Genomic DNA, 16152 nt, shown 5'->3' on the forward strand with positions numbered 1-16152 from the left:
AAGAGTTCAATATATGTGCTTGGCTAACCATCACTATTTAAAATCTTTCATTCTCTCTTTTCTTTTATGCTTTTTTTTTTTTTGCTGAAATTTTACCTCTGGTAATTTGGAAATATATATATATATCCTGTTTTTATATTACTGATGATTAAATTTAAGATGTTTGAAAGCCATACTTTAATAATTGCTTTATAACTGTCAATGCCAATAATAAAATGCTAGTTTCTTTTGATTTCTATTTGTAAGCCGATGCGTATTTTATGCTTTTCTTCTTCATTCCTACTCTTTGGGGCTTTGTTATTATAATCTGGGATCTTATACTCAGTTTCTTGGCACCATTTATTCCCTTTATATCTTTTCTTTCATAATCATATTTCAAACTATCGTTGAAACTTAATTGTGTTTGTGTGCATACATTATTTCAGTGTTCATTGTCAATATTTTCAGTTCTTAATTCTGAATCATCACTTTGTTGGCAGGGATATGTTTTGAGCTGTGCTTCTGGAATTTTAATGCACATATGAATCACCTAGGGATCTTGTTAAAATATAAACTTTGATTCAGCAGGTCTGGAGTGGGATCCAGGATCTTTCATTTCTAACGAATCCCCAGGTAATGTCAATGCTGCTTGTCCATGGACCACACTTCAAGCAGCAGGACTTTATAGCCTTCTTAATTTCAGGAAAAAGTTGTGGGTCTTATACTTTATGAGTCCTTATATAATACACCTGAAAATGTCTTTCTCTTGACTTCACACATACACAGTGAGTGGCTTATTTGGGTATAAAATTCCCGAGACACAAATTTTCCCTCTCAAGACTCAGAAGTTCTTTTTCCATAAAGTTTGGTATACAGTGTTGCTCACAGACCTCTCAAGCTGGCTTAATTTTTTTGTCTTCTTTGGTAGATACCCTATTTGATCTGCCTGGCTACCTATAGAAGGCTGTATTTTTCCCTCAGGAGTTTTACAATGTTGCATCTAGCTATCAGTCTCTTTTCATTGATTTTTCCTTGGCACATGGTGGCCACTTTTGTTGTACAGATTTAGATCTTTCTTTATTGTAGAAAAATTTTCTTCTATTGTATCATTTACTGTTGGTTCTTGCCTCTTTGTTCTGTCCTCTTCTTCATGAACACTTGTTATTTGTTTGTCTTCTACTTTTACTCTAGTCACTTTCATCTGTTGTTTATTTTCCTGTGTGTTTAAGAGTGCTTTTCAAGATCCTTGCCACTTGAATTTTTCTCTGATTTATTTTCTAATGATGTTTCAAAATGCTACTGTGGTGTATTTGTTACCTTACCTTCTTTCCTTCATTTTAAACCTGGCCCTTCTTTGTGCACCTATTGTCTTAATCATCTGCATCTTATCACATATACTTTTGTGTCTTTTTTTACTGTGATATCTGGTTAATTCTTACTTATTCTTCAAGGTCATCCTCATTTAGGAAACTTGTCTTGACATCTTGGTCTGAATTTGATGTTCCTCTTTTGTGCTTCTTATTTTTATACTCCTTTTAGGGAAGGGACATTTACTTCACCACTCTAAGGTCTAACATCTAACATATGATTAGGACCCACACATTGTTAATTGAATGAGTAAATAAGTGAATGTGTTCTCACCTATCACTTCACATCTTTTGCCAATGCTCTTATTTCTGCCTAAAGCATCCTTTTTTTCCTTTTGGTTGTTAACAACACATAGTTGACCTTGGAAAGTCCTTTGACTCTCCATTTCTTCCTTAAAGCATTTGTTGGCAGTTTCTACCATTTACTAGGTTAGGTGCAGTTCTTCTGTGTTTCTATAGGATCTTGTGAACATACTTTTATCAGAGCGTTTATTTCATTGTGTTGTTTTTTTATTTTTCTATTTCCACAATTGAAAAAACATTTTAGGTGGCATAGATGGTGTCTTTCTTCTCTTTATTCTGTGTCCAACATTACTACTGATGTGTAGAGGAAATTTAGTATATTTTATTCCATAAATAAATAGATGAATGAATTAATAAATCCCAAGACTGATTAAAAAAGCCTGCTTGACTACAGTATCGGTCTGTGGGATAGGTAAGTATGCATAATTTTATGAAGAATATTGAAAGCTATGTTGGAGAATATAGACTTTTGATGAAGATATTTTTTTAAAGTTTTAATTTTTGTTGATTATTTTTTAAAAGATGTTTATATTATTCAGATATTAGACTTACTGTTTTCCTCTCTTTGCCCATTTGCCCTACTTTCTGGGAGATTTGCCTAAACTTATTTTGCAATTCTCTAAGTATTTTATCTCTCTCTTTTTTCCTCTTTCTCTATTCTCTTCTTATATATTTTTTGTTCCTTGAATTATTTTTTTTTAAAAAGCAGTCTGTCCCTGATTCTCAGATGCAGTATCTTCTCTTTTATCTCTGAGCATATAAAAAGATTTTTGTGGGGCAGGGTTGGGGGGAGTTTTCTTCTCCCTGCATAGTCTCAATTCTTTCCAAATTACTGTTTTCTGTTTTGTTTTTGTCACTATATTTCATGTTAGAGACCTTTTGAAGATTTCTGGTGAACCTTATTTTGTTTTGTTTTGTTTTGTTGTTGTTGTTGTTCATGTTTAAGGAAAAGAGTTGCCAGCTTAATTTTAAGGAGATGTGGCTGGTCTATCTCATTGCCTGATGATGTTTTTAGGTATTTTATTTTGGGCTGCTCTGATTTCTCAGACAAAGATCCTCTGATTCCAATATTCTAGGAACCAAGTGGGGAAGAAAGCTGGGCTCAAATTGATTTATAGATTTATTTCACTCAAAATTCTAGCAAGATTTTTTTATGTAGATTAAACAAGATTATTCTAAAATTTATATGGAAAGGCTAAGCCACATAATACCTAAAACAATTCTGAAAAAAAATAGAGTAGAAGGAATCAGTCTACCTGATATCAAGACTTATACAGCTACAGTAATCACAACTGTGGTATTGGTGGTAATGGCACCTAGATCAGTGGGAGAAAATATTTGCAAACCACATATCTGATAAAGGACTAGGATCTATATTAAGGACTTTAAAAAATTAACAATTAAAAAAAAACCAATCCAATTAGAAAATGAACAAAAGACCTGAACAGATATTTCACCAAAGAGGATACACAGATGTCAAATAAGTACATGAAAATGTGCTTATTATCACTAGCTGTTAGGGAAATGCAAATTAAAGCCACAATCAGACATTATTTATTACATACCTATCAGAATACCTTTTTTTTTTTTTAAGTGACAGCATGAAATTCTGGCAAGAATGCAGGGAAACTGGATCACTCATACACTGGTGGTGAGAATGTAAAATAGTACAGCCACAGGCAGTTTCTTAAAAAAATAAACATGTAACTACCATACAACCCAGCAGTTGTACTCCTGGGCATTTATCCCAGAGAAATGAAGACTTGTTTTCCCATGAAAACCTGAATGTTTTTAGCAGCTTTACTCATAATATCCAAAAAATGGAAACAACCCAGATGCCCTTTAGTGGGTGACTAGTTAAACAAACTATAGTATATCCATACCATGGACTACTACACAGCAGTAAAAAGAAATGAACCATTGATGCAGGCAATGACCTGGATGAATCTCTGAGAATTATGCTGAGGTACAAAAAGCCATTCTCCAAAGGTTATGTACCATATGATACCATTTATATAATATTATTAAAATGGCAAAAATTATAGAAATGGAGAACAGATCAGTAATTGCCTGATATTAAGGAAGAGTTGGGGGTGGTTGGAAAGAAGGTATGACTATAAGAGGCAACTTGAGGGATCTTTGGGGTAATAGAAGTGTTCTGTGTTCTGACTGTTTTAATGTAAATATCCCGGTTGTGTTACTGTAACATAGTTTTGCAAGATGTTACCATTTGGGGAAACAGGGTCATAGGATTTCTTTTCATTATCTTACAAATCAATGTGATTTACAATTATTTTAAAATAAAGTATTTAATTTATTTAAAAAAAACACCTAGAAAGGCCAGGTAAAATAGGACATTAATCTTTTTTAGGTAAAGTTGAATGGAGAGATATTCCATTTTCATGGATAGGAAGGCTAAATATGGTCAAGATGTCAGTTTCTCCCAACTTGATCTTTAGATCCAATGGAATCTCGGTCGAAATCCCAGCATAATATTTTGTGGATAACAGCAAACTGATTCTAAAGTTTATGTGGAGGGGCAAAAGACCCAGCATAGTCCATGCAATATTGAAGGAGAATAGTCAGAGGACTAAAACTACTCGACTTCAAGACTTACTATAAAGGTACAGTAATCAAGACAGTGTATTATTCTTGAAGGGATAGACAAATGGATCAATGAAACAGAATAGAGAGCCCAGAAATAGACCTCCATAAATGTAGTCAACTGATCTTTGACAAAGGAGCAAAGGCAATACAATGGAGCAAAGATAGTCTCTTCAACAAATGGTGCTAAAACTACTGGACATCCATATGCAAAAAACTGAATGTGGACACAAACCTTACACTAACTCAAAATATATAAAAGAACTAAATGCAAAACACAAAACAATAAAACTCCTAGAAGATAACCTAGGAGAAAACCTTAGATGACCTTAGGTATGGCAGTGACTTTTTAGATGCAACACCAAAGGCATGATCCATGAATAAAATAATTGATAAGCCAACTTCATTAAAATTAAAAACTTCTATTCTGCAAAAGATAATGTCAAGAGAATGAGAAGACAAGCCATAGACTGGGGGAAAATATTTGCAAAAGACATATTTGATAAAGGACTGTTATCCAAAATATACAAAGAACTTGTAAAACTCAACAATAAGAAAACAAACAACCCAATTAAAAAATTGGGCAAAGACCTTAATGGACACCTCACCAAAGAAGATATGTAGATGGCAAATAAGCACATGAAAAGATGCTCCACATCATCCGTCATCAGGTAACTGCAAATTAAAATAACGAGAGACCACTATACACCCATTGGAATGGTCAAAATCTGGAACACTGACCACAGCAAATGCTGGTGAGGGTGTGGAATAACAGGAACTCTCATACATTGCTAGTGGGAATGCAAAATGGTACAGCTACTTTGGAAAACAGTAAGACGGTTTCTTACAAAACTAAACATACTCTTAACAATATGAGTGAGTGTTCATGCTCCTTGGTGTTTGCCCAAGGTAGTTAAAAACTTATGTCCACACAAAGACCTGCACACAGATGTTTATAGCAACCTTATTCATAATTGCCAAACTTGTAAGCAACCAAGATGTCCTTCGGTAAGGTGAATGGATAAATAAAATGTACATCTAGACAATGGAATGTTATTCAACACTAAAAAGACATGGTCTATCAAGCCATAAAAAGACATGGAGAAAATTTAAATGCTTATTACTAAGTGAAAGAAGCCAATCTGAAAAGGCTGCATACTATATGATTCCAACTATATGACATTCTTGAAAAGGCAAAACTATGAAGACAGTAAAAAGATCAGTGGTTGCCAGGGGTTAAGGGTTGGGGGTGGGGGTGATGAGTAGATGGAATACAGAGGATATTTAGGGCAGTGAAAATACTCTGTATGATACCATAATGATGGACACGTGTCATACATTTGTTCAAACCCATGGAATATCCAACTCCAAGCATGGACCCTAATGTAAACTATGAACTTGGGGTGATTAGGATGTGTCAATGTAGGTTCACCAGTTGTAGCAAAGGCACCACTCTGGTGGGGAATGTGGATAATGGGGGAAGCTATGCATGTGTGAGGGCAGGTGATATATGGGAAATATCAGTGCTTTCCCCTCAATTTTGCTGTGAACTTAAAACTGTTCTAAAAAAATTGTCTTAATAAAAAAACAGTAAAGTTGAACATACAAGAAATTAAATGATATCTACAGAGCCAAAAAACAGAGAGGAAACTGAGGGCCAGACCAGTAAGTGCATAACTGATTTTGTGCCTACTCTGGGGATGGAGATGGGATTTACTGGTTTCTAGAACTCAGGCTTTTGAGTTTTAATTCCTTCACAGTCACAGGAGATCAAGTCTTGTGTGTATATGAGGCACAGTATAGGAATTCCAGCCCTAATTTAAAGACAGGACTGTTGAGGTCTATATACTTACTAAACAGATGAACTGGAAAAAAATAAAAGCCATACACCGACATAGGGAATTTAAATATCTTGGTCTCAACATTAAATGAAAAAAATTTTCCACTTTGGAACAATGGACCTACTCTCCCAAGAATTTGAGGTGCATGCATATTGATCTACATAGGTTGTATATATTGAGTTGGATGTTTATATCCCATTTGATTGTGGAAGCCTTGAGGTGAGAAATTAATATGAAAAGTAGTCTTGTTACCCTTGACAGCCTGAGGTTACTGCAGTAGTAAAAAGATATGGAGAGACAGATCAGCAAGCCAGGCTGTATAGGATTCCTATCCCTGTCAATAGAGCCCTGCTTATGATAAGCTTGCAATCTAAAATAGATAATACACATGGAAATATTTGCAATGAATAAGCACCAGCAGACACAGCATGGAATATTTAAGAGAGAAAAGTCATACAGTTATCTAAATCGATGCAAAAGTGGCATTTGATAAAATGAACACATTCATAATTGAAATGAAAAATCTTCTCACACTAGGAATAGAGATGTACTCTCTTAGTCTATAGAATGTTACTGCATTTTCTTTAACATTAGATATGAGATAAGAATGGTTACTGTCATTGTTTATATTCATTATTGTACATGAGGTCCTAGTCAGTATAATAAGGCAAGAAAAAGAAATACAAAGTATAACGATTAGAAAGGAAGAAACAAAACTCTCATTATTCATAGACTACCTGATTGTCTAGACAGAATATCCAAGAGTATCTACACATAAAATAATAGGACTAATGAAAGAATTCATTAAGATTATTGGAAACAAAGTTAGTGCACAAATAACAACTATATTCTTACACAGTAGGAAAAACTAGTAAGAAAGCAAATTTCAAAAGGACACCGTTTTTGCTACTTAAAAAATATAAGGTACCTTGTAATAAATTCAATAAAAGATATACAAGGCCTTTATGAAATATTTAAAAGCTCACCTAAATAAATGGAGATATATAATATGTTCATATTAGGAAGCCTCAATATCATAAAAATGCCAGTTTCTCCTAAATTATATTTAAATTAAATGTAATTTCAAGAGTCATATGGAAGTGCAAAGATAATAAAAACAATTTTGAAGGAGAACAAAAGACTTGCCCAAACACTAACATTAAAAAAAAAATTCAACTATAGTAGTAGGATGGGCACAAATAGGCCAATGTAGCAAAATCAAGAGCCCAGAAACAGAAACATGCATATGTAGGATTTCAAGATGTCATGAAAAATTTGTGTAAGAAAAATTTGTGTAATTACACCTGAAACTAATCTAATGTTATATGCCAATTATACCACAATTTAAAAAATGGTGGAGAAAAGATGAATATTCAATACATGAGGTTCAAATATGATTATTAATATCCAAAGGAAAAATATTAGAAAATGTCAATCTATTAAAGAATAAATTCCAGGTGGATTAAAATCTACTTATGAAAAGCAAATCTTGAAAACATTTAGGAGAAGAATATATAGGAGAATATCTGTATGATCTCTGGGTAGTGAATTATTCCTTAACTAAGACAAAAGAGCATAAGTTGGGAAGGAAAATATTTATAAGTTTAAGCAGGCTTTGTATTGTAAAAATATATACTATAAACCAAAAGAAGAGCATAGAATGGGAGAAAATCTTGATAATGAATATAACCAATAAGGGATTAGTGTCTGAGATATTTAAATACAATAAAACAAAAGCAAAGCAAACTAGTAGAAGAATGGGGAAAGGATATGAACAGGAAATTCACAGAAGGGGAAACTGCATAGTCAAAAAACAATGAAAATATTAACCTCATTAACAAAAAAAAATGCAGAAAATACAAAGTGAGATATTTCATATTCTTCAGACTGGGAAACTTTCTAAAGTTTAAAAATGCCAAATATTGCCCTAGATGTGTAAAAACAAGAACTTTTCTGTGCTACTAATGGGGGTGAAAATTGGTATTCCCGCTTTAAAGGGCAGTTTGTCATTATCTGGTACTAGTGAAGCTGTAAATGCCCACAACAGAACAGTCCGACTAGGGTATATATCCCAGAGAAACGTGTGCAAATGTACCCTAGGTGATTGTATAAGATTGCTCATTGCAGAACCAACCTAAATCTTCATAGACTTTTAGGAAAATTGATCAATAAAAAATAGAAAGAATTGATAAATTGAGCTATATTTATAAATTGGATTACTCTAGAGCCATAAAAATGAATGAATTAGAGATGCGTCTATCAACATGGATATTTTCAAAAACATAGTGTTGGGACAAAAAAAAAAATCAAGCTGTGAAAGGTTATGTAAATTATGATACCATTTACTTAGTTACCTCTAACCAAAGGGAGGGAGGCAGGGCAATAAGATTGAGGAGGTTTGGCAGGGGGCTCCCACCATATTTGTAATGACACATGTCCTAAAAATAAATCTGAAGAAAACTTTCAAGAAATGATGACTCTCACTGGTGTATACATGCGTTTGCATCATTCTCCTGACCTTTTTTTGGACTTAAAACATTTCATAATAAAATAATTGTAGGAACCCCCAAAACAGCTCTATCCTAAATATCGCTACTGTGTTTCGAGTCACCATTCCTGAAGTAGTACTTTCTTGACTTTTTCATTTTTTAGGACTTATGCAGTATTCTTTAGTCTATTTATGTACACATCTTAACCTATATTTTAAAATTTACCTTTAGGCCTGGGAATCTCCAAATTTTTGCTTGCTCTCTGAGCTCATCTAGTTTGAATACATATCTGAAACTAGGGAAGATCTTAAACCAAATATAAGAAAAAAATTAAATGAGGGAATAGTGTGTTCTGAGGTATGTACATTAAGAAAAGTGTACGGTGAGGCAGTATTTGTTCTCCAGCTTGGTTCCTGGCATAAGGCCAGGCCTGTGGTGCAACCACTCTTTCCATGATTCTGATAAGAAACAGGGACAGTAACGTTATTTCTCTGCATAAAAATTAAATTAGATTACTTCAGAGGAAAGGCAGTAGGGTTGTTAATAATTCTGTCTTTCCTGCTCCCCACCTTTTAGGCAGCCCCAAACCTTACATACCCACTCCCATATTGAGACGTTGCACTGTAATTTTGGAAGTACTCTGTGATTTTTAAGAAGGAAACCTACTTCCCTTGGAAAGCTTATCAGGTCTCCTTATCCTTGAACAGCTTTAGAGACTCATTAAATTCTTCATAAATATTGAGCTTTTGTGGTCGATTTTTCTTGGAAGAGGTATGTGGAGGTGGTTACATAAAAACCAGACAAAAAGCTCTCCCAAAGCTTTAGAAGGCCTTTCAATGCCTTCTCTTTTTATCAGTGTGCCCCTTTAAATTTACGATTTAGGAAAGGGGGTGAGTGTGGCTATTTTGCTCATTTATTTCTTTGTGGATAAAGTTATTTCAGAATTTGATTACATTTAAATACACACTCAGTTCTTTTGCACTGTAAACCATATGCCAGCCAGAATGTCTCTTTCTCTCGCAGAAATTTGCAATTTGATATTCTAGTCAAGTGCCAACCATGGGAAAGACAGGTTTAAGTTAACTGCTATTTTAAAAAATTAATATATTTCTATGCTTCAGAATACATGCTTCTTAATTTTTAAGACACTAGTATTTGAGTCAGTATATCAGCAGATGAATGCAATAAATTATACTGCTATAAACTCCAGGGAAATTTTATTAATGTTTTTAATGTATCCTCATGTGGAATCAACATATGTTTTTTATATATTCATAAATTTATGGCTTCAAAAATCTTCAATTCAGGGTGTTATGAATGTTGTAATGGATAGAAAATACATAATTGTGAAATGATGTTCTTGAATTTTCATATACTTCCGATAACCATTAGCTCTTGCAAATAATAATTAGAATGGAATTAAAAACTTGGAAGTAATATTTCTGCAGCTCAGTTGCTTTGAGCCAAAGGAATTATTTCCAGAATAAGCTGGCAGGTTCCTGCTTGGGGAATTAGGACTCCAGTGTCCTTAACTTTAAAATAACTTGCATTTCATTTTATGCCTGTTTCATAAAGTGGCCATTCATTTTCACACTAAATTGTAACCAAAGCATTCCACATCAGTAGAGGCCAGTCAGTGGGTTCAGTGTGTGTTAGGTTGGACAAAATGAAGTAGAATATGAAAAATGTCCACCAGATGGTTGGGTTAAATAAAAACCTTACTGCTGACTTATTAAGGGAATTGAGAGATAATCCTACTGCATCTTTATATCCACATCCTAGTGCAGAGTAGGTTCACCATAAGAAGTCATTGGAGAAGGAATGAGTCCAAAATGGTACTTTATATTTTGAGAATTCATGAAATGAAATGCTCCTTTTTTCATATCACTTTGCTGCAGTTGTAGTGGCATTTTTAGTAGAGATATACTTACATTTTAGGTTTAGATTTTCAGGCCCAACACTCAAGATGCAAGTTAGTGCCTCACAATTAGGACATAGCAGATGGCAGTGGGGTGTAGACCACGACCATATGGTCTACACGGCAGGCCTGAGACACAAGCTGTCATCAGCAAATATGTTCTTTTCTCTTAGTGTTAAATTTTTCAAAATTGGTTTTGTTTTACATTTAAATAACTAAAATTAAACAATTACTAAAAATGCATTTGAAAAATTATTTCTGAAGTTCTAATACACTTTTAAAGAAAATGTCATTCTTTGTAAGTTTCCACAGTTTTTGTATTCCAGTATTTAGATCAATTCAAATACTCTCTTAAGCCATGTTTTTTGTAATTTACCTGCCCCCATGAAATTGGAATCAAAAGCTTTTTAGGGTTATAAGTCAGCATAATACAAGAAGATTTTGGTTATCACTTCCCTAATCTATTAGCTGCTTTCCTCAATTGGGGCTTTTCCAAAAAAAGCAGAGTACTTCAAATTACCCTTTCACTTTTTCTGTAATTTATTTTCTTCTTTTATCCACACATAATAAGCACAATGAAATAAGTCATGTAAGTAAATGACCTTGTCCACTGGCATAGCTGTTGTTTCCCAGGAGAATGGAGTCATATCCTTTTGACCAAGAGAGAGACTTCTCCACCCTAATAAATTTTTCCTGCCAGACTCCCAGTTTGGTGCTTCTGGAATATTTAAAATTTAATGTAGCCTGGCTGAGAGTTTAATAAATTTCAAAGTCCTATACCTCTGATGAGTCACAAAGATGGAAATATACAGTGTTAGAAAATACTAAGACTGGGTCAGACTATTGCAATAATCTAGGAAGGTGTTCTAAACTACAAGTCAAGAGAACTATATTAAAAGGAGGCAACTAATTGGACACTTTGTCTGTATTCCAGTTCAGAAATTTAAGTATCATTTAGGTAATGCTTTTGGAGGCAGCCGTAGTGCTGTTCTTTTCACTCCAAAATACCTTTCTCCTGTATACTTTCTAAATCCCATTAGGGACTGCACCTCCCAGAAAACAGATATGAAGAGACTGAGGTACGTGATGCAATTGGAGCAGAAAGTAAGGTGAGGATGGTATGAGATGTGGATGGAGAAGGGTGAGTTTAAGAAGGATTGCAAAGGGCTTCCCTGGTGGCGCAGCGGTTAAGAATCTGCCTGCCAATGCAGGGGACACGGGTTCGAGCCCTGGTCTGGGAAGATCCCACATGCCGCGGAGCAACGAAGCCCGTGAGCCACAACTACTGAGCCTGCGCATCTGGAGCCTGTGCTCTGCAACGGGAGAGGCCGCGACAGTGAGAGGCCCGCGCACCGCAATGAAGAGTGGCCCCTGCTCGCCACAGCTGGAGAAAGCCCTCGCACAGAAACGAAGACCCAACACAGCCAAAAATAAATAAATAAATAAATTTAAAAAGAAGGATTGCAAAGAAAGAAAAAGCAGTATCAAAAAGTGTATCAGTGGAGAGTTCCTTGGTGGCCTAGTGGTTAGGATTCTGGGCTTTCACTTTCACTGCCATGGCGCAGGTTCAGTCCCTGGTCAGGGAACTGAGATCCCACAAGCTGCGTGGCGTGGCCGAAAAAAAAAAAAGCATACCAGACAATAAAACACAAAATAATCACTACAGGAAAGAGAAAATCAATCATGTGGAGGGATATCTGTAGGAGATTTCTTGGAAGTATAAGAGAAGGTCAAACAAATGAGATGTATATTAGAGAAAATCATAGATCAATAAGGAAATAATAAGAGCAGAGAAAGGGAACTCTAACTTAAGAATTACAGATATTCTTGGAACAAGAGCAGTAATCAAAATTATAATCTGAGAGTAATACGCAGCACTGCAAGTAAAGACCTTGAGTATTCTAGTCAAAAAGACCAACCATTTTTAGTCAAAATCAATGAAAATAAACACACAACTAGGTACACCCTGACTATAATTTTTACTTCAAATAGTAACAAAACAAAACACTGTATGCTTCCAGGCAGGAAAATAAAACACATGTACAAAAGAATAAAAATCAGACTTCTCTTCTGTGAGTCTAAATGTCAAAGGTAAATGAAACGTGTCTACAGTTTTGAGGAAAAAGGAACATGAAAAAAGTAATATATCTTGCTTCATTGCCTTTCCTATGTGAAATACAAAGTTTAGTAATAATATGGGAGACATTTACCCTTCTTGAAAAAACAACCAATCAAATAATACTGAGCCAACCAAGAGTTAAAAACGCATACATGAAGAAATCATAAGATAAAAGGAATGACATTTGTTATCCATTTCTAGATATGTATCCTAAATGTGAACAAAAATGAAAGCATGAAGATGTTTAGCAAAGGATTATCATATAAAGTAAGCAGACTCAGCAATCCTACCTCTTAGTATTTGCCCAAGAGAAATGAAAAGTTATGTTCACACAAAACCTGTATGAATGTTTACAAACCTGTTTACAAATGTTTACAAAACCTGTATGAATGTAGAATGTTTACAACATTCTAGTTCATAATTGCTAAAAGCTGGAAACAACCCAAATATCCAGTTGGTGAATGGGTAAATAAACTGTTGTACATACACACAGTGGAATACTATTCAGCAATTAAAAAGGAGCAAACTATGGATACATGCAACAGCATGGGTGGATTTCATATGTATTATGTTAAGTGAAAGGAGTCAGTCTCAAAAAACTATACCCTGTATGATTCCGTTTACATGGCATTCTGGAAAAGGCAAAATTAATGGGGCAGAAAACAAATCAGTGGTTGCCAGAGGCTGAGGATGGAGAGAAGTTGACTACAAGGGAGCAATCTGAGGGCATTTATGGGGTGATGGAGCTGTTCCACATGTTGATTGTGGTAGTGCTTACACCGTTGTATGGCTTTGTGAAAACGCATGAAATTGTGCACCCCCAAAAAGTGAATTTTAATGTATGTAAATTTTAAAAGTAGGGAAAAAGAGGAGGCAGCACGAATACCCACAAAAGGTAATGTCTGTAGAACAATGTGAATATACTTAAAATCCTGAAGAGTATACTTAAAAATGGTTAGGATGGTAAATTTTATGTTACGTGTATTTTACCACAATTAAAAAAATTCAAATTCAAAACTACAAAAAAAGTAATGTCTGTATTATGGACTATTATGTACTCATTAAACAATTTTTTTCCAAGGAATTATTAATAAAATGGGAAAAGGCTATAATATTAGATTAAAATGAATACGAAGTTGAATGGGCTGTATGATTTCACAACTGTAAATAAATCAGGGCAGAAACTCTGGAAGATGAAATGCCAGATTATTAAGGGTAAAGGTCTTGAGGATGGGATTTTTAAAATATTTATTTATTTATTAATTGGCTGCGTCGGGTCTTAGTTGTGGCATGCAGCATCTTTTGTTGCGGCTTATGGGCTCTTTGTTGTGGTGCGTGGCCTTCTCTCTAGTCGTGGCATGCAGGCTCATTAGTTGCCACGGTCGCATGGGCTCCAGAGCAAGCAGGCTCAGTAGTTGCGGCACTCAGGCTTAGTTGACCAGAGGCATGTGGGGTCTCAGGTCCCCGACCAGGGATCAAACTGGTGTCCTTTGCATTGCAAGACGGATTCTTAACCACTGGACCACCAGGGAAGTCCCAATGATGGGATTTTTAATGCTTGGTTTTCCTCCTTTATACTTCTTGGCACATTAGTTGTCTTCACTTACTCTTTTTGTAATTGATAAAAAATAGAATCGTCAGAAGGTATGTGCAGTGAGTTATATGCTGCTGAAATAGACTTGTTCAGCCATTTCATATAGGCTCATATTTAAATCACACCAGCAAAAGAGGATCTCTTTGGATCCACTTTTTAAAAGTTCTTTTCTTCCAGGGACTTCCCTGGTGGCACAGTGGTTAAGAATCAGCCTGCCAATGCAGGGGACACAGGTTTGAGCCCTGGTCTGGGAAGATCTCACATGCCACGGAGCAACTAAGCCCATGCACCACAACTACTGAGCCTGCGCTCTAGAGCCCGCGAGCCACAACTACTGAGCCCGAGCACCACAACTGCTGAAGCCTTCGCGCCTAGAGCCCATGCTCTGCAACAAGAGAAGCCAACGCAATGAGAAGCCCGTGCACAGCAACAAAGAGTAGCCCCCACTCGCCACAACTAGAGAAAGCCCGCACGCAGCAATGAAGACCCAACACAGCCAAAAAAAAAAAGTTCTCTTCTTCCAGGACTAACTATTCTAAAACAAATTAACACTTGACTTTTAATTCAAGATGGCGAGTTAAGCCTGTGTTTAGCTTTTCTTGCTCCAGATTTGCCATTGAATTGACCAGGGACACATAAAGGGTAAAAACATAACTCCATGGAAAAACTGGGAAAGATCCCATTCACAGATGAATTATCTTTAAGGAGTTAATGTAAAATACAGAGCAGCAAGCACTGCACTGAGGAAAGGACCTGCCAGATGGAATTCCAAACATCCAAAAGTAAAGCTTGCCTGGAAGATGAGTGGCTGGGTCCCAAAGCAAGTGGTTGGAGGGAAGGATAGTGTGTGGTCATCCCTGGAGGATTCTCAAGCATATACATACATGCGTATATGACTTCAGATCCTAGAGGATCGGTGTCCTAAGAAATCCACCCCAACACTATTTTGTAGCATTTGTTTAATAAGGCTGGTGGCTGAAGTAAAATATAAGCATTGCCTCAGGCAAATTTCTGACAGAGACCATTGTACTGATTAGAGAGGGAGGTTATAGAGGGCCCAGCTAACTTGGTGACCTCAGTGAGGAAGGAAGAGAAATTCCCCTACAGGGACGTGCTACACAAATACTTCTGCCTGTAGCTTTATCTTCTTTTTCATAGAAAAAGAAAACATATATGCACACATTACACACACACACAGTATACATTAATTTCAGTGGTTATATAGACCCTGGGGTAAAAACTGTGCTTAAGTAATATTATTACATTAATTTAACTAAAGAATTCACTGTATTTAATGTGACACTTCCATGAGACTTTATGGCCTCCTGATCCTTGAAAGTTATTTCTTAGAATCTAAACTTTGAATCTTTGAGGTAATGGGCACTAATAAAAGTTTTACGTGTGCCTCGTTTTCACTTGTTTTTTTTTTTCCTGCTTGCAACTTCCATGAAATCCTTATTTTCTTTTTTTCCTCAGGAATTGTGAAGGGCAGAATATTCGATACAAGACATGCAGCAATCATGTAAGTTCTGTATGTAATAAAAATATATAATCCCATAAAATATGTTCATGTTTGAAGTTACTATGTACCGTAAAGCTAATGGCCTCTTGGTACTCATTGTGGAAAATTTGAATATTCATTTAATTGACAACAGGTTTTGTATATCTCATACCTGCCATTTATACTACCTTTTTAGGCCACTTCACATGTATGATCTAATTTGGTAAGCATTTAATAATTTCTGAATTCACAGAAACAATACATAATACTTGTAAATGCCTTCAAAGTTCAAAATGCTCTATGTGTAGGATTTCACCTGACCCTCACAACTGTCTCCGAGATGTTATCATATGAGGTGTGGTTATTTCTTTATTTCACATGAGGGGACTGGGGCCGAGGGAGGTGAAATTATTTTCCGAAGGCCGCATAGGAAGCGT

At 35.5% G+C, this 16152-nt stretch overlaps 1 protein-coding gene and 1 long non-coding RNA gene across 9 annotated transcripts in view; one reads left to right on the plus strand and one right to left on the minus strand.

Annotated features, from left to right (window-relative positions):
• The window catches only part of LOC309654491 (endophilin-A3), a 661335-nt gene that overhangs the window by 404141 nt on the left and 241042 nt on the right, over window positions 1–16152 (plus strand). For all 8 annotated transcript variants that reach the window (XR_014260293.1, XM_082448506.1, XM_082448508.1 and 5 more), the window contains one exon: window positions 15691–15736. Coding sequence is in view for 7 of the 8 variants with exons in the window: in XM_082448506.1 (XP_082304632.1) it covers window positions 15691–15736 (46 nt within the window). In the remaining variant the exon portion in view is untranslated. The remainder of the gene's footprint in view (window positions 1–15690; window positions 15737–16152) is intronic.
• LOC309654607 overlaps window positions 1–16152 on the minus strand; it is a 535162-nt gene that overhangs the window by 365848 nt on the left and 153162 nt on the right. The window lies entirely within an intron of this gene.

The sequence above is a fragment of the Balaenoptera physalus genome, assembly GCF_965194825.1.
Source record: "Balaenoptera physalus genome assembly, chromosome: 2".
In the NCBI taxonomy this organism is placed as follows: Eukaryota; Metazoa; Chordata; class Mammalia; order Artiodactyla; family Balaenopteridae; genus Balaenoptera; species Balaenoptera physalus.